The sequence below is a fragment of the Corvus brachyrhynchos genome, unplaced genomic scaffold (genome assembly GCF_000691975.1).
Source record: "Corvus brachyrhynchos isolate BGI_N302 unplaced genomic scaffold, ASM69197v1 scaffold99, whole genome shotgun sequence".
Classification (NCBI taxonomy): Eukaryota; Metazoa; Chordata; class Aves; order Passeriformes; family Corvidae; genus Corvus; species Corvus brachyrhynchos.
In genome coordinates this window covers 2,061,450-2,087,966 of record NW_008239778.1, presented here as the reverse complement: position 1 = coordinate 2,087,966, position 26,517 = coordinate 2,061,450, and the positions used below count along the sequence as shown (strand labels likewise).

The 26,517-nt window shown below is 43.0% G+C and overlaps 1 protein-coding gene across 1 annotated transcript in view; it reads left to right on the top strand.

The window, feature by feature from the left end:
- The window catches only part of CUX1 (cut like homeobox 1), a 235,660-nt gene that overhangs the window by 79,748 nt on the left and 129,395 nt on the right, over positions 1-26,517 (top strand). The window contains exons 4-5 of the mRNA XM_017742968.1: positions 11,662-11,709; positions 25,437-25,515. Coding sequence (XP_017598457.1) covers positions 11,662-11,709; positions 25,437-25,515 — 127 coding nt within the window. The remainder of the gene's footprint in view (positions 1-11,661; positions 11,710-25,436; positions 25,516-26,517) is intronic.

Sequence of the window (26,517 nt, the reverse complement as noted above, 5' to 3'; positions counted from 1 at the left end):
TCCCTACATCTACCCTAAGGAAAAAACACACATGGAATGCAGCTGAGTGATACCTGCTCTCTCCCCAGAGGTGCCAACAGTTGTTTATGCTTCCACTATCTGATGATGGCACCGAAATGTTTCCTTGTTCTTACACAAACTTGGGGAGCAGCGTCAAAAGTAACCTTGTCTGTTTTGATGGATCGCTGGCATGTGTAAGTCCGTGGCAGGGGTGAGTATCTCAGTCCTCAGGTCTGATGGATCAAATGCTGCACAAGCCATTCCAAAATCAATTTTAAAAATGAGCAGTTGCATCTCTCCATAAGTGGATGGTCAGGATCCAATAAATAGAAGTCATAAGATCAGATAAGTTGCTTGATTAATCAATACTGATTTGGAGATTCCACAATGTCACGTGCCCAATTTTACCTCCCCCACACCCCCATGGTGGTCCTCAGTGTCTGTCCTGGCCTGGCTAAGAGGGAGCTCAGTGGTTCAGAAGTGTCAGCGTTCTTAAGGTTGTGGTCAGGTGGGAATACTCGATACGCTTTGGGTCTTAGGAGTGCTTATTCAAACATTGCATTTCCAGACACGGCGTGCCTTTAGGAATTTAAAATAATTTGTTTTAACTGCACAGTGTTAATAAGCAGCTGGGTAAGATACAATCTCCTCTGAACAGTAGCTTTTTCTTTCACTGTTTTATCTGCATTTCCTAAGAGCGTTTCGCAGGATGGAGCATGACCGTGCTTGTATTTTGTGTTGGCAGCTCTCAGCACTCTGTGACTCTGTCCCACTGTTCAGAGCGACCTTCATCATCTGCTGAGGTTTCACCAGGGCCATTATTTGTAGACTCTAGCCCAGGAAGAGGCTGGCTGTGGATCTTTGCTTTAAATGTCATTTAAAAGTGAGCCCTGTGGTGTTTTTTGCATGCAAAACTCAGTGTTCACTTCCAGTCTTTCCAGTTTGCTCACCCTGTTTCATTCCTGGCCTTGAGCCCTCAGTGGCCCTGGATGTCCATTTTGAGGTGTGTTAGGAATATTTAGCTTAAAGAAGGTGCTTGAACTTGATGTACCCTTTGCTTTGGATGCACAGAGAAGGTTTTGGATGCAGCTAAAAGCCTTCAGTATAGTATCACATGCTGCTGGCTTTGATGTATGCACTTCAGCATCTTGTAAAAGTGATCTGATGTATAAAAGATGGTGATAGGAAGAAGTTTATTGAGTATTTCTCTGGGTAAAGGGTGTTGCAGGCATTGCTGGAATTCCTTTATAAGTCCCTCTGTACATCAGTCAGGCAGTTTTGACCTTTTTTTTTTTTTTAAGTGTGGATTTTGCTTCTATTGCCAGTTTGTGCTTGACTTCTCATGGCACTTGATGTTACTTGGTATTTCAGGTAATGAGTGATGGAAAACATCTGCCATTTGGTGAGGTGCACCTTCAGTGACAGCAGAACAGTGTGAATGAGAACGTGAGCTCCACAGCGTCACAGCCTGGGTTACCCCTCGCAGAAATGTATTTCTGAGAGGCAGCAGGCACTGACAAAAGTTAGTTTTTACTTAAGTGTATCTTAATTCAAGTTTTTTTGCTGCCTTGCAATGAGTGGGAAAATGCTTCTGAGAAAAGTAGTTGTCATTTTATGTCTAATTTAGCAGTGCTGCAGCTGAGGGAAGTTTGCTACAAAGCCAGGAATAAGGTAAAAAGTTTGAAGCTTAGGTTAAAACAATGGCAGATAACTTGATCTGTAGTTGCCATATATAGTCATCCAAGAAAAAGTCTGTAGGAATCTTTCAGACGTTTATGGACTTCTCTGATGCATCTGTCGGAGCCAAACAACTCCAGCCAAGAGATAGGGAATTTGTTAAACTGCATTAAATTCCTAAATTGCTGTAGCCCAAAGGAGCAATTCTTCCTTTTATAGGGGGAAGAGTAGGAGGGAGTAGGCAGGGAGGATGGTACATTATGAAGTCTCTTCTTTTGGTAAGAGTTTCAAGAGATGAGTAACATTCTAGAGCTCTTAAAAAAAAAAACAAAACACAAACCACAGACAAAAAACTTGAATTAATTTCCGTTGCTCTCATCAAAAGCTGGCTGTCTAAATTTAGCCATTTCCTATAGACGCTCAGCTTATGCTGGCAACAGTCAAACTGTTTGTCCTCAAGTGCAATTTGTCACCTCCCCCTTCTAAGTTGGTAAAAGATAAGCCTGTATTAATTCTGCTGATTTATTATTATACAAGTGTGTCTCATTTTCATCTGCCATCGAGCTGATTGTGATTCAGCAGCGCCCGGGAACGGGAACCGCTCGCTCCGGCTCCCGTGTCTCCCTTCCTAATCATCCATCCTCTGGGTTCCTTTTCCTGGTCTTTTTATCTCTTTTCTCTCCCCACCCCCTCCAAACACTGGAACAGTTCACAGTTCAACACATGAATTTGGGAATTAATCCCAGCTGAGACTATATATTACAGTTGTGAGGGGATGCTGCTGCTCGAAAGCGCTTCATGTGGGTTTTTTATTTCTGAAGTTCAGCTAACAAACAGTAAATGTATTGAATAAGTCTGTAGTGAGCTCTTGCTTTCTTTCATCTGGATGATTCATTTCTATCTACTGTGTGCTCCCAAAGCATGTGCATTATGGGCCTGAGCCTGTTTCCGTAGGAATTTTGCCAGGAAGCGTAAAGGCAGCAAAAGTTTTGTTTTCTCCGAATTGCTTCACTCACTGAAGCAACATGAAAAGCTCTGTGCTGTGTGTTTTTTTTATTTAGGTCAGCAGGATGACAGTTAGATTAATTTTGAGGTGTTTTTACCAGGTATGCTAAATTAGATGTAGTAAAACCTCTGGGTCTGTATCCTGATGTTTTTGAGGTTGTCAGTTTATTTTTTTTTCCTTTGAATTTCTCATCTTTGCTGGAATCTGAAGTTATCACGTCAGCTGCATCCAAAGGGCGATGCCTGAACCCACAGCCAGTGACTCCCTGCACGGAAGAAGTCACAAAGGACATAAAGACAGCAAAGATGATGGTCATGAGAGCTTCAGCAAATATAGGACATGTATTTGCAGGACAGCAGGCTTTTTACTCAAGTCCTCATGAAACAACTTGTTTCCTGTAGGAGCAACTAGATTTTGAATAAGACTGGATGGTCAGGATCAAGATTAAGAAGAAAATCTTAAAAAAAGATTATTAGAGGATTGCGTAGTATTGGATGTTCTTGCATTGAAATCAAAGCAAAAGGCTGACTGTAGTGATAGAAATCAGTAAATACACCTGTGTTCTTACATGCAGGTATGTCAGAGCGTGATTAATGCATGGGCTGCTCACAGCTGTATTTGTAATCTGTGTGTAAAAGATAAGTAAGGAAAGCAATTTTGCAATACCTGATGTCCCAGCAGTGCCTCCTGCCCAGTTTGCAGATGGCCTGTAAGGATCCGTGAGGATGAAGCCCGGCTCCTCGTTATTACATTTAACACAGAATTATTCTTCTTGGAAACGTAACTTGACTTCAAAGCAAGATACTTGTATTCTGGAAACCAGTAACAGGTTTTACAACATGAATGCTTTTTAGTAATCTCACTTTTCGTAAATGAAGCAGTACACTGGAATTTATGATTTCTGAATGGTTCTACCCATCTTTTCTTTGAGACTGAGGAGAAATCCCAGTCCCACGAGCCCAGTGCTGCAGCCAGACAGCTCCAGCTCATGGTCCCATCATCCCAGAAGGCTGAAGCAGGGTGCACTCTGATTCCAGCACTGCTTGTGTGGAGGGAGTATGGAAAATTACAGCTGCAATTATGGTTTCACATGAAATATTCTTCTTTCTAAATCCACCATATGAAGCATTAGGCTGTGTTTGAACTGGTGTTGTTAATTGGACCACAGCGCTTAGGTGCCTCTTCTGCAGAGTCATGCCCCCTGTCATTAGCCTCTCATTAGACACGTTAATTTTTTAGGGCTCATCATAATTACTTTCTTTCAGAAGTTCCCCATTTTACACTGAAGAGAAACCTCTGATCTGCAGGCTGTAATTCTGGATAACCAGGGGAGCGTTAGGAGCACTTTATGGACTTTCAGCGTGGGAAATGCAGTGGATGGAGGACGAAATCCTGCAGGATGTGATTTGGGAGGAGTGTTCAGGATCTTTTTCACCGGAAAACTCAAATCACAGGGGCAGAGAACTTGTGGAACGACATGGAATTTATGGAGGGACAGAGCAGTTCTGGTTAAAGTTTGACAGATGTAGGTGAGGCTGTTTTTTGGGATGTAAAAGTATATTGGGATGCACAACTAAGCAGTCAGTTTGCTTCCCATGGTTTTGGACAGATGGACTCATCTAATAACATCTGCAGGTACTTAACAAAGCTCTAATTATCTTTGCTCTGTGTAGGGATACTGGCCTAAGCTAGGAATGGCAATTCCTGGATTTCACTGACACGTGGCTGTCCTGCTGGCAAGAAGAGTGCACTTCAGAGGTTCTGAAATACTTATTCAGTGTATCAGATGTGTTTTCATTACGTAAATAAGGAGTTCTGGTGGCCTGGGATGATGCAGATGTGTTTTTTTCCGTGACAAGGGTCTGTCATGGCATGTTTGATGTCACCTCAAGCCTTCAGCAGGGACCACAGGGTTTAACAAGAGAGCAGGAGGGAGAATCTCCATGGAGCCATTACCCAGCGTGAAGCCTTTTAAATTAATATGTTTGTTAAAAGTGGTGCTTGATTTTCTGTATGTGTTGGTGAACTCCTACACAAGTCAGCCTTTCCTTTTTTTCCTGACTGGAATTTTAGTGTCATTTCATTACAATTAGCTCCTTCCAAAGCTCCACCTGAACCGTTTTTGTTTGAACTAAATTTTTTGTTTCCTAGCAACTCTACTTTTTAAGTTCTGAGTAGTTCCTGTTCAATGTCTTTCCTAGCCACTGTTAACTCACTGGTTTATAAATGACATCAGGGTTGTCACATGATGCTAAAAAGCTTCGTTCACCACATTAATTTGTAAAGTTAGGTAAAAAAAAGCTTTTTGTATTCTGCATAGTGTACATGTGTATATATACACACACTTCCATACATACATATGGGTGCAACAGTTCCTCTCTGGCAGGGTGGCTTTTTAAACAGTTGTGAAGGTCCCCAGGCTGTTTGGACGTGGCTGCACAGGCCCAGAGTAAACCTGTGAGCTTTTTGTTTATTTGAACTTGGAAGAAACCATAAGAGGATTCCGTTAAGACTCGGGGAAATTCCATTGAAAGCAAAGTCCCAGCGTGGCGAGGAAGCTCCTTCCCAGATGCTCCGTTTTCCCCAGCTTGGGAAGAGCCCAGTTTGCACCTTGCCACTGGAAGGGGTCACAGGACCAGCCCCAAAATTCTCCCTCTTGACCCGTTTCCCCATGGCTGAGTAGGACCCATGTGGTCCTTGGAGTTTGGTAGAAACCAGGGGATTTCCACAAAGAAACTCTTGAAAGTTCTCTGTGCATCTGCTGTCACTTCCTTTGGGATTGTCATGTGGCTGCAATCTTGCAAAACTGTCTGAAGTGGTCAAACAGCAAAAATTCCGCCTCTTTTCAAGGAACCTGTCTCAGTGGTTACTCTGCAGGCCCTGCTTTGTAACCTCTCTCCCCCTGAATTACAGTGCCCAGGGTTTTGCTCAGTGTTCCACTCGAAGCTGAAGTCTGCGCTCACTAATTCAGCCCTTCACCAATGGAATATTTTTTCACTTCTTGCTGGGTGGGTCCATACACTGAAAAATAGGTCAAGAACAGTAATCTAAATCTACTGCTAATAAATAATTAAAGCTAATGGAATTTGCACAAGATCTGTGAGCTTGAAATATTTCCGAAAGTACTGTGGTGTACGTTTTGCTACTGTAAATCAAGATTTTTTATTTATCATTGTGCTAGGTTGAAACGTATCTATAAATGTAACTTAAAAAGGTTTTTTTTGTACAGAGAAAACACTGGCATGTTAGTGTACTGAAATAACTAAAAATATCATAGAAGATTGATAAGACAGTGATTCATTCTTTAATGATCGGATTTTGAGTAAATACTTCAGCAGCCTTAAGCAATAAGAGGTTTTATATCTCATTAAATCAAAGTGTAAATTGAGCAATAAATTGTTTACTCATATGATTTACTTTGCCTTATATTTTAAGAATTAAGTAAGTCATCTGAGCTACTGTATAATACCTGTGTGAACAACTATCTGGGGTTTCAGTTTCATCTCTTTTAGATTAAAGCAAAGTGGAACTTGCTGGAACTAATTAAACATAAAGACTTAAATGTTTCCTTTAGTACACCCCCAATCACATGTGCCCAGGATTTCTGGTGGAAAAAAAAATTGTAATATTTTGGATTTTTTTCATAATGCAAAGAAATAATGTTTAAAACTTGTGCACTGGTAGGTGAGTGTCTGAGTGATCCCAACCCCTTCACCCATTTCCCCACAGCAGGGCGAAGCATCTGTGCTTGCTGCCTCTCTCTAATTAACCAGCAGAACTGCTTACTCCTAATTATAGTTAACTTGCTGATTTGTGTGTTTCATAGTGACAAGTTGTGTCCTTGAAGTACACAATAATCAAACACACCTCAGAAGTTGATGCCAGCGTTCTTCCCAAATCCTTCATGCTTGGCTGCCTCTCACCTCTCCCCCTTTCAGCTGTATTTATGGGAAGCTCAGCAGCATTCTGGAGATAATAGCGGGGTGGATGGAGTGTACAGAGCCCTGGCTGTGAGGGCACATGGATAAACATCCTCTCAATCCCTAGGAACAGATATCCACCCTCCCAGCACGCTGCCTCCAGGGACAGGGACATAAACCTGGCTCACAGGTTTTGACAGGAGAGCTCCCCTTCAGCTGTGCTATTTATTATCATGGGAGTCATGGAATGATTTGGCTTGGAAGGGATCTTAAATCTCATCTCATTCCACCCTTTGCCATGGGCAGGGACACCTTCTACTAACCCAGGTGGCTCCAAGCCCCTTCCAACCTGGCCTTGAACACGTCCAGGGATGGGAAGTGTTAGGTGTTGATGGAATTACAAACAGCCTCCTGCACAACCAGTAGTACATCCTGGGGGTTGTTCTGTGTTGTGTTTTTTCTTTTTCTTTCTAAGTTCTTACAAGAAAGAATCTGGGGTCAGGCTGTCCAGCCCCTGCCAATTCGGAGTGCCGGGCCCGTGCCAGTGTCTGATTCCATGTGGGCAAACAGGGAAGGGGACACGGAAAGGGAAGGCAGCAGGGCAGCCGCAGCATCTCGCGGTGATGAGGCTGCTCCAGAATGGTTTGTGACAGCTGAACTGGTGATGTCACCCACGCTGATAACAGTGGGCTGCTTCTCATTAGGATTCCTGTGCCAGCCACAGTGACATTCCCCAGCCCGTGCGTGGCTCCAGCAGACGAAATACGGAACAATTGGTAGGAAATGTGGCACGGGAGGCCCACGCTGGAATGTTCACCCAGGCTTCTGGGGTGTTTTGTTTTACAGGAGCACGGTGCTTGTGTAGATGATAAAGGTGTGTAGGTCAAGCTCAGCCTTGCTGGACCACTTTATCAAGCTGGGGTCAGAGGGCTCTTGTGACATTTAGAGATAAGCGTTTGGGAGGTGAATGAGGTGGAGCAGCCTGTGAGGAGATCAGAAGGTGCTCGTGTAGCTTCAGACCTCAAGTAAATTACAAATACAGCGTTGGTAGCCTGACCATTGCTATGTCCTTTGTACTGTACACAGGGTATTAAGGTCTGGATAAATAATGTAGTTTCGTTGTCAGAAGGGTGCATTTGTTGCCCAGGATTTTAACATAGATTTATTCTTGGTTTATTTGCCGTGGAGTTATTTTTAATGAGAATGGAAAGGGAGTTAAAAATTATGTGGATTCAGATTTCATTGTTTAGCTACTTGATCAAAATATAAACTCCTTGTTTTCACTCTTGTAAAGAGGCAATGCTATATTAGCTTTCAGCCATCAGATTTGATTCAGATAATGATACAGCATCCTAATTCATGGGCTCTTCATCAGATAGTGAGTTTGTCTCTGATAAAGCCTTTTTCAGAAACTGCTCTACCCCTGATAAATCATCCAGAGAGAAAGAATGCATGTATTTAGATGGCACAGAAAAATAGGCTAATAATGGGATTGTATTCCTATACTCAAATATTTCAGTGCGTTTATGTTGATAAATTATAATTTGTTTTAATGTTCAGTTGCATGGACCCTTTTCAGCTGTTCTGCTTGGCCGCAGTGGTTTGGTAACTGTGTGAGGGCTGGAGCCTGGATGCTTTTCCTGTTTTGATCACAGCCCAGGCAGTAAAGGCCACCACACTTTAAACAGATCATAAATCACCCGGTGTCCTTGCTAACCAACCCTGCAGATTCCCCCGGGTCTGAACTGAACGTCCTTCTTCCTGTTCAATTTAGTGTAAAGAAGGTAAAATTCCCTTTGAAGTTCAGTGTAATATTTTGAGACAAAGTCTGATGAGAAATTTTTCCAAACTGCCAAAAATAAATCTCCCCAGCAGAGCTGTGACTTGAGGCATATGTATTCCTGACTTCTGTCTGTTTATTTTTGTTTCCCTTTGGTTGTGAGCTGTCTCAAGTTTTGATGTTGTTTCACCGAGGAAGGAATTATAAAAGTACCCTATAAACTCTTTCCTATAAACTCTTTCCAAGGGCAAGCCAGGAAAGGAGGGGAGAAAAGAAAAACTGTGAAAAAGGTGTTTATGCCTTTTGCTGTGGTGTGTGCCATTCATCCACTCACCTGCACGGAGCGTTTGGCTGAGTTTAAAATACTGGATCCCATTCCTGCAGTTCCCTTTCCTGGCTGTTTGCTCTGGGAAGGGAATGGCAGTGGGATGCTCTGTCTCAGTTGTTCAGCTGCAACAGATTCCAAGTCATTGCGAAGACTTCAAGTGGTCAAAGCATTTTACCCTGTTCAGGTGTGTGCTCTGATGTGTCCTGGGGCTGTCCTGGGTGGATTGCAGTGGGATAACCCATTGCTTGCCAACGGGGCTGGGTCGCCCTGAGCTGCCTCCTCCTCTGTCAGGAAAGATTTTAAAACCCCTTTTACCCCCACCACAACCTGCTGTCTGAATCAAGCACGTTTTCCCATTATGGCATGAATTTTGCTTGGTAACGTTCTGATTGCTGGGATGAGTGTTCAGCATCCTGAATTTGCTAAATGAATGCACTTGAAAGGTTTTCTCCCTTTTTGACAGCTTGACCAACTGTTTCCATGGCTTTGGGATGCTCCTTCTATTCCTTTCCACCCCTGCTTCTCTCCCTCTTTTCTGCTACAAACAGCCAACAACAACATCCCTCATTATTCAAGATGAATATGAAGGTGAAGGCCTGGCATAGTTTATATGATGAAATAAAAAGTACTGCAAATCCTGTCTTTGAGAACTCAGAATGTGCCAGAGGAGGCAGTTAAATAGCAGGATCTTGGCTAGAGCTTGCCATGGGCACAGGAGCAAGGATAACATTCTCCTGCCTCTGGATCTGGGATTAGATCTCCTGTATTTCTGCCTTCGCTTCTGACATCACTTTTCTGGCTGGTGCCAAACAAGTCAGTAAATTCAGAGGCAGTATCAGGGACAAAAGCCCTAAACCCAGTGATTTCCGACCAGCTGAGATTTTTATTTCAAGAAAAGTTGCTTTGCTTGGATGATATAATTTTTCCTGATTTTATAAAGGGTGCCGGTATCCGGCAATCTAATTGTGTAAATCTAATTCTGTTTGTAATTTCACTGGGCACTAAAACCGCCTCTGCCAGATTTTGGCCTTAAATGTGGGCATTTATTTTGCCATCAGTGGTTATTGTTACTTTCTTCAATGTCAGCATCATCAGGTTACAAAGAAAACATGTTCTAAAACGTGCACAGCCCTCAGGTCTCCCTGAGGAGGCAGGGAGTGGGGAAAAGCTGCTCAACCTGCCAGTTTGCTTTGGTAGAAGTGTAATTTGTAGATGTTTGTGATCCACAAGGACAGTGTCCAACCTTTTTCTGTCCCAAAACAGGCAGCAGGATATATCAGAAAAAATTTAGGTGACTTGAGTTGGCCTAAGAAGAGAAGCACAGTTTGGTTCAGTCCGAAGAGAGAGCTCAGCAAGCTGCAATATTATCCTTGACTTGATGGGGATTAAGCTGTATTTTAGTGCAATAACCATGTCAGAAGTGAAATTTGGCTGATCATTTGTCTTTGATAGCTTCATTTGCCTTGGGCCGCCTAAGCCATTTCTCAGGGAGTGGGAGAACTTCTGATACTCCAACTCCCTGCATGACTTGTCATTTAAATGACAAAAATCACTTCTCTCAAAAGCCTACTTTTCCTTCAGGAAAATCAGATTAAATCCAGAGTGTTTTGGTGAGTGGTTTAACGTCCAATATGTTGCATGGCTGTAGATATAAAAGTAAATGTGTTGGAAAAGAGAATTTCCCAACTTTTTAAGGTCACCTTCTTCTCCAAAAAGCTCGAGGCTTCAACAGATCCTTTTCTATGTAGAGAAACAAATATATCTTTGTGACTCCCTGCATGAGGTTCAGGTAGCTCGGCCTGTGTGCAGGTAGGAGGATTTCATGGTTACTGAAGGAGTTTGTGCCTGTCCCAGTTGTGGGCACAGTTCCCAGAGCATTGTAGGACTCAGAGTTGGAGGGGTTGTCCAGAGTCTGACCAAATCTCACCTGGCCCTAAAAATGGGTCTTTAGCACCCATTTAGCACTAGTTCTGGTCAGCTGAGCCTTGGAAATCTCCAAGGATGGGAAATCCACCTTTTCCCTGCAGCAGCATCACTGCTGCCCTCCCAAGTGGTGCAGCATCATGTTGGTGGTGTATAACTCCTCCAGATTTATTCCCAGGTGTAAGTGCACTATGAAGTGGCTGCTTGTGCCTTGGACTAACAGTGTTCTCTGCAGAGTTACTGGATTTTCTTCTTCAGGCACACACATAATAAGAATTACGGAATTTGTAAGTGAATTAGAGCCAAACCAGCTTAGAAGTGAAGCCATAGGAAATGTTACGTACAAGAAATATATATCCCTTTTTGTCTTAAATTATCTCAGTTGCTGAGTAAAAATATGCTATAAACCTTTAGAGTGATTCTGTGGGCAGTATTTTAATGAATTTTGTAGCAGTAAGTGTGTTGTAGTTCGGAAGAAGCAATTTTGAGTTACACAGAAACCAACAAATAATACTTGTCATCTTCAGTGTGCTCCAGTTCTCTGATGACTAAAGCCAGAGCACTCTTGGGAAAATAATAAACAAAACAGAGATTTTGCAAACTGGCAACACTCTCAGTTGAAATGATGGTCCAGAGTCATCTTCCTTTAAGCCTGGCTTCCATTTGTGGGAATTTCCTTGGCATAAGTTCAGAGGTGTAGCTGCTGTGGAGGTAGATAGAGGCATTTACTGCTAATCTCATTAATGTTTCAGCTGAATTAGGAGACTGAAGGCATTCAGTGCCTACCCAGCAGCACCACAGTTTGGATAATTAATACCATTTGCAGCAGATGCAGGTGTATGTCAAACTGGAAATTCAGACCTGCTCAAAGTGAACTCCAGGTATAATTCTGTTTTAATCAAAGCTCCCACAAAATGCGATCAGAATTTAAGTAACACTTGAGAACTGAAAATAACATTAGGAAAAGCATGGTGATGACTTGTCCTTTCCAGTTTTTCTGATGGAATATCCTGCTTCTGTCTTCCAGGACCTGCGCAAACAGGTAGCTCCATTACTGAAGAGTTTCCAGGGAGAGGTAAGATCTTCTTTTGCTTCTTACAGTGTTTTCAGTGCTGCTTCACATGAGCCTGGTGTGCAGGGGATGTCAGCCCCTGAAGGGAGCCTGAAGATGGAGAGGGACTTTTTACAAGAGCACATAGTGACAGGACAAAGGGGAATGGCTTCAGACTGACAGAGGGTAGGTTTAGATTGGATATTGGGAAGAAATTCTTTCCTCTGAGGGTGGGGAGGCCCGGGCACAGGTTGTCCAGAGAAGCTGTGGCTGCCTCATCTCTGGAAGTGTTTAAAACCAGGTTGGATGGAGCTCTGAGCAACCTGGGATAGAGAAAAGTGTCCCTGCCCATGGCAGTGGGGTGGAACAGGATGATCCTTAAGGTCCCTTCCAACCCAGGTCATTCTGTGATTCTGTGATACGCTGGGTTTGTGCTGGACAATCTGAACTGGTCACATCACTTTGCTCTGAGCATCCCTAAGCCTCCCTGAGCCTCCCTGAGCCTCCCGTCACCGTGGCAGGGACCCAGGTGGCACATCCAGCTCGCTGGGCCTCACTGACCCTACAGGTTGAGCTCTTAATGAATGCAATGTAATGCACTCATAAAACATGAGGATACTGCAGATCATTCTCCTGCAAAGCTTTTCAGCTGTGGAACATTGTATTCCAGAGGGCTGATGGAAAACCTTGGGTTGGCAGGTGTTTGTTGGAAAGGCAGCAGAAAGCGTTAACAGCTCCGGTGCTGGCTCCAACTTGGGTTTCTCTTCACAGCACTCACCGAGAACACACAAGCAGAGTGCTCACAAGTTTAAAAGCCAACTGTTGTTATTCTGAAGAGTTTCTATAGGCAAAGGCAGCTGGGCCAATTAGAGAGTTTTCCATTTTCACTGTGGCCAGATGGGAGCCGTGGTTCTGCCGCTCGGAAAGCGTCAGGGAGGGAGCTTGGAAATTGCATTTGTCCTTGTAAAGCTCCATGCCTGCATGGGGTGGTGGATGGAGGTTTGAGCTCACACTGCTGCATATTACAGAGCTCTGCCCCTCAAGAACTGTGTTCCAGCACTTCCTCAGTCCATGAGTTGTTCGCTGACTTTAGATTGTGGCAGTTCCTGTCAGTGCAGGGAAGTTCAGGAACGTGTTTTCAGGATAGGGATTTAAGTGCACGGCTCCCCTTAGTGAGGCTTGCATTCCTGATCACTTCTACATCCTGCTAAATCTGTGTCCCAACTAGGCAATAATCCCTCCTTTGAAAGCAGCACAGTACTTTTTGCTTTACAAACTCATTTCCCAAGTATTGCTAGAAATAAATAAATAAACAGGACAACTTTGTCCTTGATATATCCAACAGACATTTGTGAGAACAAAGAATGACTTGCGTGAGTCCGTTTGCCAATGGAAATTTACACTTTAAAATTGCTCCGAGTGCATTGCAGTGCTCTTAGAACCTTTTCACTTCGGTTTCAAGCTTGCAATGCACTGACTGAAAACTGCATGCGTGCTTTCAGCACTGTTCTTTAATGAAGGGAATGTCTGAGGATCGAGTAAGAAGCATAAATTTAAATTTGGCTACAGAGAAGGAGATTCTCCCATTAGATCTTCCCTGGTGGAGACAGCTCCCTGTTACCTAGGTATGGCTCACACACGCTCCTCTTCTGTAGTTTTGTTTCACTGATACAAAAGTGAAGTTTATTTTGGTATAAATTCAACCTCACCAAGTAAAATTTGTTGTGGGAATCCCATTACGTAAATGAAGCACAAATACATTAAAAGATTGTGCTGCTGAATCTCTGAGCTGGTGATTCTAGTCTCCCTAATCGAGACAGGGTTTCAGAAACCTAAAAAACCTGAACTAATCATGATTGACTACATAAATGCACCACATTAAACTGTGAATTATGGTATTTGATTATAGATGTAATTACTGTATCTTGTTTTGGAGACAAATCAAAATACTGAAGATATGAGCCTGTTCTGTTGAGTTATATTTGATTGTTCAGGATATAGATCTGGTTTCTGGTTGTTGTTAAGGCTGACTGCTCTGGGTATCTCAAAAACAAGTTTTATTAAGCAAATAGGCTTCTCTCCATTTCAAATCCACTGGAGATGCCTCGATTCCTGTCCCTGGAGAGGCTCAGGGAGCAACACTTCTGGGAACAGGACACCCACCCCAGCAGCCCCCTGGGATTGCCTTGCAATAATTTATTACCTGTCAGGTGATATTCAGTGTCCTGGGAGGAGCTGGCAGAGGGACCTCTTGGTCACACAGTACCTGTGGGATGGGATGATGGGAGGAGGAATAGGGCAAGAGGTTCCCTGCTTTTACTACACAGATGTCAGTTTTCAGCCCCAGATTTGTCCCTGGAAATGTTCAAGGCCAGGCTGGATGGGGCTGTGAGTAACCTGCTCTAGTGGAAGGTGCATGAGGCAAGGGAATTGGAATGAGATGGGCTATTTAAGGTCCCTTCCAACCCAAACCTTTCAGTGATTCTGTGATTTTGGGTTTTTTAAAATAGATAACAGCAGTGAGTAAATAAAAGAGGGGTAAGTGGAGAAGTGGTGAGAGTAAATGTTTTCTAGGGCCCCTGCTGCTGGAGAGCGAGTGTCCTGGAGCAGGAGGTCAGGAATGCTGTAGGAGCAGCCTCCATAGGCAGTGTGGGTGGGAATATGGATCTTTGGGGCACCACCAGCTGTTCATTCAGAAGTGAGGAGAAAACTTCTTGCCTGATGCACCTTCTCCATTTCCCTGTGGGAGAGTCTCCACCACATTTTTGCCCCCGACTCCTGTCCCCACCCCCACTGCTGCTGCTGCCCCATCCTTTGCTCAGACTCTAATATTAGACAGAATTAGGTGCTTTTTGCATGGAATAATAAATTAGATTCCACATCAGAAGGGAAGTGGGCTTTTGCCAATCCCATCTGGGCTGACTGTGCACAGGGCTGTGGGCTCTAGGGAGGGCCAGCAGATCGGAGGATGGAGGCAGCTCCCTAATAAGCACAGGTATTTAAGCAGCTTTACATGGATATTGCTGTGTTCCTGCTCCCCACCCCCTGCCTTTCCTCAGCACTTTTCCTGGTGTGATCCCACATTTAGCCCAAAGTTGGGGGATTTTTTTGCTGGCTTAGTTTCCCACCAGGTGGGTTCAGAGCAGCAGCTCTGAAAGGAGAGGCCAGGAGAAGAAAGCCGGGGGCAGGAGCAGCACAAATGTGTCAGCTCAGATTGACTTAAACTGTCCTTGAACTGTGCCTGGGTGAACCTGATGTGACTTGGAAAGAGGGGAAGTTAAGCTCAGGTATTTATGTCCCCTCCCAAGCACGATTTATGGGAGCTGCTGGTAAACCTGGGGCCAGTTGGCTTTTTTAAACAAACCCACAGGTCACTTTAGCTAATTTTTCTCTTCAGTTTGAACATGGAATATTGATACTTCCCTCCAATATTTCCCCATTATATAATATGAATTTTAAAGTACTGGACAAAGCAGAACATTCTGTATTCCTTAGTTATTTATCTCATTCATTCAGATAAAAACTGTTCCAGTTATCAAATATTCAGTTTCCATTAGTACTTGGAAATAACTTTCTTTGTATAGATCTCAGTGCATTAAGTAACTGGATTTTTTATGATAAGACTTAAAGTAAAAGCACTATGAAATGGAATTTAGCATACTACAGATTTTCAAATGCATTCCTACTTCAGCACGAGCCCCTATTAATTCATCACTGGAGAATAGTTTTATTATAGTACTTTTTCCTTATTTAGGATCTTAATGGAAATTTGAAGGCAGTTTTCTAATTTAACAGAGTGTTGTGTCTGCTTCAGAGCTGATGGTATTGTTCTTTTGAAATCTGTGGGTAACTTTTCTGCCTTCCCTGGAAGATTTAAGGTCTGGGTGGTGTAAATAGGCTATTGTGAGCAAGACAGTTAAAAGTTATTAATTTCAGAAGTGTAAAATGCTGTCATTTCAATCTTAAATCTCTATCTTGCTTTTCCTTTTTCCTGCCATTAAACTGAGGACACAACTTATTAATGGTTTGCTCTCCCTATGCTGGGCTAAATACAGGACAGAATCAGGAAAGGTTAAAGAGCTTTATCATGCAATCATGACATGATTATTATATATAATTTGCAAGGCACTCCTGCAAGCAGCCATTCGAATAAGCTGTGTTTTGGGTAGGTCACTGTGCTTTACCATGGGTACATCAGTGGATGGTTATTTGTACATGAAATCTGGGATAAAAAAGAAGCAGCAAAGAGAAGGGATGTTCTTGGGCTATGTTAGTTCACAGAACTGAAGCTGTGGTATGGAAATCTAATGTTGGAACCCGTATTTGTGAAGTCATCAGACAGATATTTTAAGGCTGGGAAAGGATTTCCTGAGGTCATTAGCATTCTTTTCATGTGGCATAAGAGCACTGTCCAACCGTAATGCAGTAATCCCTCATTTGGAGAACCCTCTAAGGCACAGACTCCAAAACAACATGCTGGACTTGATGTCTGTGAAAGCCATTTCTCATATTCTTCTCCCAGAGCAAGTACTTTTAAGGGTATTGCCATTCTGATGAGACCACTCTGGCTCCCCACTTAGCTGAATTGCTCTTTAAACTATTAATTTGGTCAGTCGAGTAATTTAATAGTTTTCCATATGCAGACAACAGAAGCTGAAAATCAGCTTGATGTGCTGGAACTACTAATCATGTCTTTGAAGGAGTACTCTAATAATGTGTGTGCCTAAACCACTTCAGACCTACGTTCCTTCTGCATTTTGAAGGACTGTTCCTGAGCTGATACTCACATTTTTTTTATTTTACCCCCTTTAATTTCCTTATGTTAAATTTCCAAACCTAATTAATACAATTTCTTTCCTGTACATTCACTCCATGATGGCTCAATTAGAGCAGCAGTAGAACTGTGGTTCAATATTCAGGCCAACTTCATAATTGAAAACACGTTTTCTTCTCAAAAGCTGCAGCTGGTTTGGTTCTGCTCATGCAGAAAAGGATATAACCTTGCATAACATAGGAAATGAACGGTTGAGAGAGAAGCCAAATTCAATTTCAGTCAGATATTTTGAGGATAAGTCCATGATCTATGGAAGCAAGGGAATGAAAAGTGTGTGTATGTGGAAAGCAGCGTGTTCAGCACTCTATTAATCACGGCCAGCCTGGGTGCTGTTGTGTGCCTTGCGTTAGCACTGATGCTCATAGGGAGGCTGGAGAGCAGCCAAGCACTCCAGAAGTTAACCTCTTAAAGACCCTGAGCTGCTTTCTGTTGAATAAATGTAATTTTGTGGTCAGAAATAAATGCTTGTGATGTAGCAGGAGCTTTGAAAACAACAGCGTGTCAAAGCTATTACAAATTGCTCTGTGTTGGGGAAGTCAACAGCATACATCAAAATCCAGCGCTCATGTTTGGGCCCAGAGCCTCCCTGCTTTTCAGTGGAAGTCCCATCAAAACCCTTTATTCACCAGAAGTGAATATTTTTGGCAGTTAATTATCTTTTAAAGTCCACTCTGCATCTCAGTTCTGTTCCCCAAAGCAGGGAGAGGTCATGACCTGCTCTTGGGGTAACCACAGCTCCACAGCACTTTCATTTCTTTGTTTACAGAAGTGTGTAAATGATTATTTATTTATTTTTGGCTGGCTTGATTGCAGTTTAAACAACATCTTTCCTGAGGAAGGTGATTTAAATATACTCCAGCATCTCACGGGCGGATGAGCTCTCCCTGCTGAGCACGAGGGGTGGCTGCTGCAGGGCCGAAAGCATCCCCAAGAGGAGACACTGAACTGCAGGGGAGGGACAGAACTGCAGAGACTCTCAAATACAGTCAGAGCCTCTCCTATTATATCCCTTTTTCCTTCCTGGGACAGCTCTCAACTATGGGGATAACAGGCAAAGTCCCAAAGCTGGCACATCCCACCAGGAGCAGCGACAGGCGCTGTGCACCGTCCCCAAAGCTCTTGCAGATTCCTCTCCAACTTGCAGGCAAGTTGTACCAAGACAGCAGAGACTACCAGGGTAACTTTGGGGAGGATCAGCCCAAATCCTCTTATTTTTACATAATTGACAAAGTGCTGAAATTCCTGTTGGCAGCTGGTGGGCTGTCTGTACCGAGGCGCGCTGTGCCGCTGCCACGCGCTCAGGGGGAATGGGAACAGTGGTGGGAAATTCAGTTTATTCAGGATTCCGACAGGCAGCACTGGTGCAGCTCGCAGGGTCAGGAGTGTCTTCTCATCCTCAGGGGAAAAAAAAGAGAGCTTGAAGTGTGCTGGAAGGAATGGGGATGGGAGGGCTGGGCCGGGCGAGGTATTCTGCCGAGTGTCGTTAGAATCCAGTCCCTGTTTCTCCAAATACAGAATTCTCTCTGTATTTATTACAGAATTATGTCTGCATTTATTACAGAATTACCTCTATTTACTATGAGGCTCTACAGAAGCTGTGCCTGGTCTTGCTTTGTCAGAAAAGAGAAGCAAGAGGGTGAGCTCAGTATAAAACACCAGGGAAAGGTTGCATCTTGGTATTTACGTGCAGGTGGATTTTGCACAAAGGTGGTTCATGAGCTCCTTCTTGCACACATTCCTCTGACCTAATTTTTTTCGAAATACCTAAACAAAAGTTTGGATCATCCATGAGGGAGAGGAGCGATTGTGGGTTCCAGGTCACTGCTCAGAGGCAGCAGGGGAGGTGCACAGGCAGGTCAGAGCACCCACTCACCTTACACGTGGCCCCTGCTGCTGGGAAGCTGGGGGTGATGTGGGGTAGCACAGGCTGCTCTGCCCTGGCTGTCTCCCCTTCCTCCCTGCCCCATTTCCCACACCAAGCATGGCTGGGCTGGCTGTGGCTGGAGATGTTCTCCATCCTTGTGCTCTTACCAAACCTCAAGGATCAGAACTGGCAAGCTCTGACATCTCCCTGTTTGGTAACAGGAAAAATGATTTGCTGATCTATTCACTAGAAAGATGTTCCTTCAATTTTGGGGAAAGGATTTGTCCCCTCTTTAGAGGTCAGCTCTTTGGTTTACCTTTTTTTTCCCATTTTTCCTTCTTGAATTTCCATTAAGAAAATTCATGACTGGCCTGTGCTGACTTGAGGAGAGAGGCTGGGATGCAAAGTGTAGAATTACAAGGGTAAATAATTATTCATTGTGCAGCCAAATTGGGGCACTCCATGTTTGGTTTCACACAAGGTTTTTACACCCCTTAAATGACGCAATTTGACTAATCACTAGCACGCAGACTTAGTAATTTGAGTAAAACTTTGCAAATCAACCCTAATTCCATAGCATTCCTGATGCCTGTCTATGGATCCAGGCATCCCTGGGGTCAGCCTTGCTGGAGTTAGTGGTTTGTGACACCAGAAAACACTGTGAGGGTTTAAATAATGTGTCAGAGGGGCTGGAATGTTGGCATTAGCTTGGTGTTCAGGAGTATCCTTTATCTGTCATGGACAGCTATCAGGTTCCATGAGCAAAGTCCTTATTTCCAGGACCAGTCCTTTGGTTTGTTTTACTTGAGCATGAAAAACACCAAAGCCTCCAGTAAAGCTGTAATGTGCCATAATATGTGTGCATAATATGAACTAATGTAGACACTAACAAAGTTAATCCACTTTCATACTGTAAAGATTGATCGATAAAAGGGCGTTTTGGTAACATTTGGCACTCCGAGCCTCCTTTTGCCATCCCTTCCTTGTCACTCTGGTTTCATACCGTTCCCAATCCGTGCAGGTGAGGGACCAATGCTGCAGGGTGCCCTTGCCCCAGCCCTGGGTCCCCACCTCCTCTCTCGTGCTGAGCCCAGCAAGTGCACAGGATGAGTCAGTTCAGTTTGCCAGCACAATGGAAAATAAATTCCTCCTCTCCTTCCTTAGTTTTTCACCGAGCCACTGAGCTGAATCATGCTATGGCAGAGGCAGGAGGAGGGAGAGCAGGGCTGCTCTCTGCCTGCCCCATGGATGGGTTGGGAGCTGGGTGAGAGCAGGAAACCTGCTCTGAAATGCAGATAGAGGTGGGGAGGGAGGCAGGTGGGTTATCCAAGGCTCCAGGAGAGGTGCAGCAGGGATAGCACATCCACTGATCCGAAGGCAGGGTGGCAGACAGGATTTAATCAAAGCTGTGGCCCTGCTGTCAATTTCTGTTGGGCTGGGCTGTTTTACTGGGACTGAAGATCAAAGATTGGAAAAGCAGCAAGAAGCTGTCCTGTGAGAACATTCCTCAGGGGATGCTGGCGTTGTTTGTCTGGGAAAATCAGGATTTATCTGGGCATGAAAGGAAGAGGAGGTTTTAAGGGTTCAAGGTTGCAGCTGTTTTGCAGTGGAGGGAACAGAACTGAAAAGTTGAGGGGTTCGAGTCCTTCCTAAAGCTCTCTGCTTAACTTGAGGTTAAACCAACACGTTGGTGAGGCAGGCATGCCCTTCCCAGGCTCTTTCCTGGTGCTGTACCTATGTCCCAACCCAAGCAGCTTTGTCAAACAGATTGGTATTGGATCCACTGTGAAGTCCTTAATTCCGTTAAAGAATTTATAGCCCAGCTAAAGTCCACACCATATGCCTTAAGCAACTGCACAGAAATAATTTCTTTTTAATTTTGCTTCAAAAGTGTTTTAATTGCAACAAAGCTAAAAATAAGATTTTTTTTACTTTTTCTTTTGTCAGTGGCAAAATAACAGGGATGGCGAACTATATATTTTTATTAATTTGTAAATTAAAGTGTTATTTTTTATTAATTTATTTACTAATGTAGATATCTCTTGGTATTAAGAAAGGGAAGTCAAACCAACTGTATTGTAAAGGCTTCAAAGCAAGACTGATGCATTAATAATCCTGCTACAGCCACCATTTGATTTGAAAGCTGTTATCCAAGAATACAGCATGGCTTAAAAGAGTGGTGCTTTAATGAGTTGTTCTCATGCTTTTCTCTTCGTTTCATATGGTTCTTCCAGTTCTTACTGGTGTTTTGGTAACTTGAAGTAATTGAAGACAAATGGAAAATCTTCGTGATGCAAAACAATACGACAGAAGATGTGTAAGGGAAGAGGGATGGGTGTCTCCTTAAGGCATCCATTTATTAAAAATCAGAACAGAAAAATAACTTCTCTTTTAAATAATTTCTTTTTACTTGATAAATTAGTTCCAGATTGCGTGCAGGACAGTAAAAGACACGTTAAGGTGGTTAATGAGAGTGAGAATTGGAGAACTGTGAGGATAAATGGAAGGGCTGGGACTGCAAAGTTCACATTTAGCACAGTTGTGTGAACACTCATGTTTGGTACTGAGAGCAAATCACCAATGCTTTGGTAATGCCAGGCGGACACAGCACTGGGAACCCCTCACAAAGGAGCTGTCTTTGGGATGCTGAGTCCAGCATCCCGATCATCCAGCTCTGCTGAATGATCCGAGTGGATCCAAGACGAGCAGCACTTGTGCTGGTCTCGTGCTCTGAAATGTGTTGATGTGCTGATATCCATCAGTTCAGAGAATTTCAGTGTCAGTGCAGGATGTGCTGGCATCTGGCAGTCCAGCTTCCTTGCAGAGAGCTTCATCATCCTGTTCCCTCTTTAAATTCAGGAACAGAGTTGTGCATCCTTCAGTCTGACTGCAGTCCATGAGGTGATACCACGTTCATACAGCCCAGAGCATCCCAGCCCTGCAGACCTGCGCTCAGGAGATTGGGGGGCAGTAAACATCAGACTTGAATTAATGCTGAAATCTCCTACTGCATAAAAAGTGACAGATTCCAAACTAAAGCCACAGGCTTTGCTTTTATCTTTCTGAACTTGGCTGGACATAGCTGAAAGAGGCAACACTCGGATAAAACTGCGTTCAGCACGTTCCTTGGCGTAGGTGCCAGATTTATGGTGCTTACGTAAATGTGGAGATAAATGCATGGATTTCATTGATGATATTTTGATTTTAGCCAGGTGCAGTGGGTATTAGACTGGGAAAAGTGCTCCTGAGCCAGGCTGTCCACGCTTTTGGGGGAGCAAGCCAGCCATGTCGGGCAACAAGCAGTGGAGAGTGGGATCAGACCACGGAGATCTTCACAGGCGGGTTGGAGGCGAACGATTCTGAGGGGAAGGGGAGACATTCAGCCTTTGGGGTGACCTTGGTACCCCGAGCAACAACTCAGGAGAGCACTTGACCTGGAAAAACAAGGTGGATACCGGGAGGACTGGTCTCAGCCCGGTGTCTGGCCACGGCTCCTCTGCGTAGCTCCAGCGATGTTTCAGGGATGAAGAGTGAGATGAAGGCTGTGCTGAGCAGGGAGGATTCCTGGTGTCTCAGTTCTGTTATCTCACTGCAGCGCCAGTGGTATTATCAAGACAAATAGGATGCCAAAACTTAAAAGTGAACATATGTTTATGGGGGTGGTGGGGAATACAGAGGTCACTGTTGTTTCTTTCTGCTCAGAGAAGACATAATGGGGCCTGGTTTAGATAAATTAAGATTTGGAGCTAAGCTCGTGTCAAGACAACGCGAGTGTAATTATAAGTTGACTTCTTCCAGGGTCCCTGAAGTTTTTAGAGTCAAATAAAAATGTTCAGTTTTTATAATGTAGTTCAACTGTTTAATGTGAGCTGATTGCAGCGCAGCCTTGTTGGCTCCTGAACCAATTTTACTTTGATTTGAAAAATTTTCAGTGAACTTCCAAATGTTTCCATGTAATTTCAGTGCTCTGTTTCCTCTCTCTCTGGACTTCATTTATATTTTGCTATTTTTGATGTCTTTTTCCTCCCATATTTCCTTATTTCCTTATGCACCTGGGTGCTGGCATGCTTAATTATTTTTTTATTCCAGTTAGAGTTGTCATAGTGCTTTTTCTAAATTTTATTTTAAGATATAAAATACTTGCAGTGCTCATTTTTAGTAGAACTTTAAACCAGACAGGTTGATTTATTTTTTTTAACAACTAAAACATAAAACCATATTTCTGCCTGGTGGGATTGTTTGGAATTCTGGTTCTGAATTTGGGGCCAAAAAAAGGTGTAAAATACCTGTGATTTACAAACTGCTTCCTTTGGAAAGTCTCTGATCTCCGTGGAAGATGTTGTTTCAAATCTGGTTTATATTTCCATCACTCTATAATTGGTAAGGAGCAAATAAACCATACCTTTTATAATACTTAGAGAGAATAAAAGTACAAATGCTCTTTATTAAAATGTGGAAAAACTGTAATAGGAAAACAAATCCATCCTGTTATTTCCCAGAAATGGAAGCATTTTAAATGCTTTGCTTTTCATAAAAGGGGCAAATGAATTTTTCAAAATACAGTACAGAATCAGAGCTGTAATGCTAATTGTATTTAATAATAGTAATTTAAATTTGGCTGCTCTCTGCCGAGCAGCAGCGAGAGAAAATTGTATGTGGGAACGTTGAAGTCCAGAAGTGTAACATATGGTGTGGTTTGGCCTTCAGAGAGTCTCTGTGCACCCAGGAAACAGCTCAACTGCACAAGTGTCCCTGGTGGTGCCCCTTCCTTCTCACCCCATCCCCGAGCAGTGCCTGACACTCCCCAGCATGGATTTACACGTCCCGGGGCCTCCCTGCCTTTGGCACTTCGTTCCACAGGCTCATTTCAAGTACTCCTCGTGTGAAAATGTTCTCTCCGAATTGCTTCTGTTCTCGTTCCCTAATGAGCATCAGTCCATCTGTGACTGTGCTTGAATTCAAATTATTAAGTGGGTTGTTCACAACCATCAATCCCTTGCTCTGCGGCACGTCGGATGCCCTGGGAGATTCCAGTGCCTTTCCGTGGTCTTTCTCGGTAAACTCTGAAAGACCAGCATGGCCAGCTCTTCTTGAGAGTTCATATCTGCTCTCCACATCCTCCATCATTTCAACATCTAATGCTCATTTATCACTTTTCCAATACTCTTTGGTAAGTTGCAAATAGGTTGGGTTTCTGTTACACCACACCTCCACCCATCTCCATAAATTAATCCAGATCCTGGGGGTATGTAAGTGAAATAGGAGCTTGGTTTATTGCTTTAAATACAACCTTGTATTGTGTTGCCAGAACTCGTCTCTTCCCAGCCTCCTGCCGTATCTCCCAAGATTTCCTTGCTGCTGCTGCCAAATGCTGTGTGGATGCTGCCCGTGTCCTTATTTCCCTCCTTGACCCCTCCTCCCTTCCAAGTCTTTTCTTGGCTTATACCTTGTGCATTGTGCTTCTGTGTGATTTCTGCAATTGTCCTTGTCCTTTGGTTTTCTGGCCTTAATCCTGCCCCTAATGATCCCTACAAGTCATTTACCAGCCACGAGGCTGATCCCCACCAGCCCCGCACTGTCCCGCACTGCGCTCCGACACCAACTCCCTACATCATTTCATCATCCACGTTGTAGGATCGCCCCCCTCTGCCTTCCCAAATCTTCCCCTTCTCTTCACAGAGGCATTTCAGTACAAAGTAAACACAAGTGGCACCAGGGCTGACCCCGCAGAACGCTCCTGCTTTATCTCCCCTCCTCCCTGCGCGCTTCCTCTCCCTGGCACCCCGAGCCCTGGCAAAGCCCTGGCTTGGTCACACGCTTTCCAGTGCTGCAAATCCCCCTCCTGCAGAATAAAATATCAGATACTTTCCTGAAATACAGATACAGTAAACTCTGGCCATTGTTTCTGCCTTATCTACCGAATCAATAATGTAGAGAAAGAATTCAAGGACATTTTTCAGACAGGGCCTTCCTTTTTTTAGGCCATGGTGACGTCTGCACCTTTAAATGGTTCCATAATATTCACTGCCTTTCAAATACACAGAAGAATTGATATCAGGCCTTTGTATCCACAGTTCTTCAGATCCTTCCTTGCCTTTTATTAAAATATGGGAACGATAATCTCCATGCCTTTGGCTTCCTGATTTGGGTAAGCTGCCACAGAGCTGTGTCAGGCTTTCCTGTTTCCCTTTCTGTCCCTCTGCTTTGGAGTATTAATTCACTGGATCTAGCCCTGAGTCAGTTTGGTTGTTTATTGTCGATATTTAATAATAGTAAATTCTCTGGTTTCTAGTACAATAGGAAAATACATGTTTACTAAAAAAAGTTGCTGTGGAATAAGTATTTTATTCTCAGAGCCGTTAAGCTCCCTGTCCTTGTAAAATGCAGTTTTAGATGAAAATACAGACATAGGGGAAAATAATAAAATTACAAAAATACATTCTTAGATGAGTATTGTGTGTTACAGAACACAAGGAGAAGCTGGTCAGAGGAGCTCAGGAGTGCAGACTGTGCCTGAGCTGTATTAGAAAACTTCTTTGCATGTAGAAGATTCACAGTTGTTTAGTGTAAAGTATCACAGGGTGCTCAACAAGTTCATCTCTTCATCCCCTCACAGGCTTATTAGAAATAGCAGAAAAATCTATTTACCACGATAAAGGCAGAGTGGGACATCAGAAGCAGCCACGGTTCCGTTTGCTGTGTTAGATCTCAATAAGTGGTAAAGGAAAACAGTTGCTGAGGAAAGAGTCTGCCTGACAAATACCAGGCTTTTTATAAAGATTTAAAGTAAAGAATCACAACAGGCAGGAGTGTTCATGAAAATATTGATGCTTGTTACTGTGCTGAAAAATGGACTTTAAATTATATTCAGTACAAATGTAGCAGGAACAATCTTTTAAGACTGCTTCTAGAGGAGCTGTACACAGGAGACTTGGGTTCCCTTTTAAGGTACTTATTAGTTTTACATGAAATCTATTAATTTATATTTATAGCTCTGAGTGTGAGTTGTATTGGAACAGGTCTTAAAGCCTCTTTTCTCATCTCCACTTTTAGATTGACGCATTGGGCAAACGAAGCAAAGAAGCAGAGGCAGCCTTCTTGAATGTTTATAAGAGATTAATTGATGTTCCAGGTAAGCAAATTATTCCCTTATTCTTAGAAACTAATGGTTCATGTTTGTGTGAATGCTACTGGGCATTTTTCCTACCTTTAATAAGGTAAATACAAGCAGTGGTTTTGTTCTGGAACTGATACACTCCTGTATTGTTTCTAATGGAGAGAACCTTAACTGTGGCGCATTTCATGACCTCTCATTCCATTTACATGTTAATGTTTGTATGAATCAATTTCTATTATGATGATACTGTGTGATCTATTTTGTTTGTTAGAGGGTACAGACAATTTTAACAAAAAAAGGTGCATCTCGAAGCTTCACCAAGAAACAGCAAAAATTGTACTTTTAAAGGATAGAGAAAACTTTCCATGCCTTCCAAAAAAAACAAAAGAAAAAGCCTTACTGAAAAGTAAATCATTACCAAATTTCAGTTCTGTGCACTGTAAGTGTGATAATAAATTTTATTCAAAGGCCTTTATTGTATGTGTTTTCAACTTCCTTTTTGTTCGGCATCCAAACTTTCTTTGTTTGGCATTTGGTTTAAGTTCATTTCTTTTTACATTTTGGGGGTTGTTTTTTTTTTTGTTTTCCCCAGTGCTAAATAAATAACTGCCTGAACAGATTTTTCTTTTTGCAACTGTACCCACAGCTGAGAGGGAGTGAGGAGCCCAAGTCTGCACTGCCACATCTTGGCCTGACTGAGCTGTTGGCATATGACTTTGTGTGTGTCATTTTATACTTTTATAAAACATTAACATTATATGTATTATTCAAAATACCTCAAGAGGAGTTTTGAGGTGTAATTAATACTTTTAAATACTTTTGAAGCCTCATAGCCTCAAAGCCTGATCTTTAATGGTTTTTACCTTTTAAGGAGCCCTTTTAATGCACACTTCAAATAAAAATTAATTTTTTTAATGTTTTAGTTTAATGATTAACTGGTTGAAAGATCAGTGTTTTCAGATGCTCAGTCTGAGCTAACACATGTAATTTTTTATGCTTTCCCATTCGTAGTTGAGC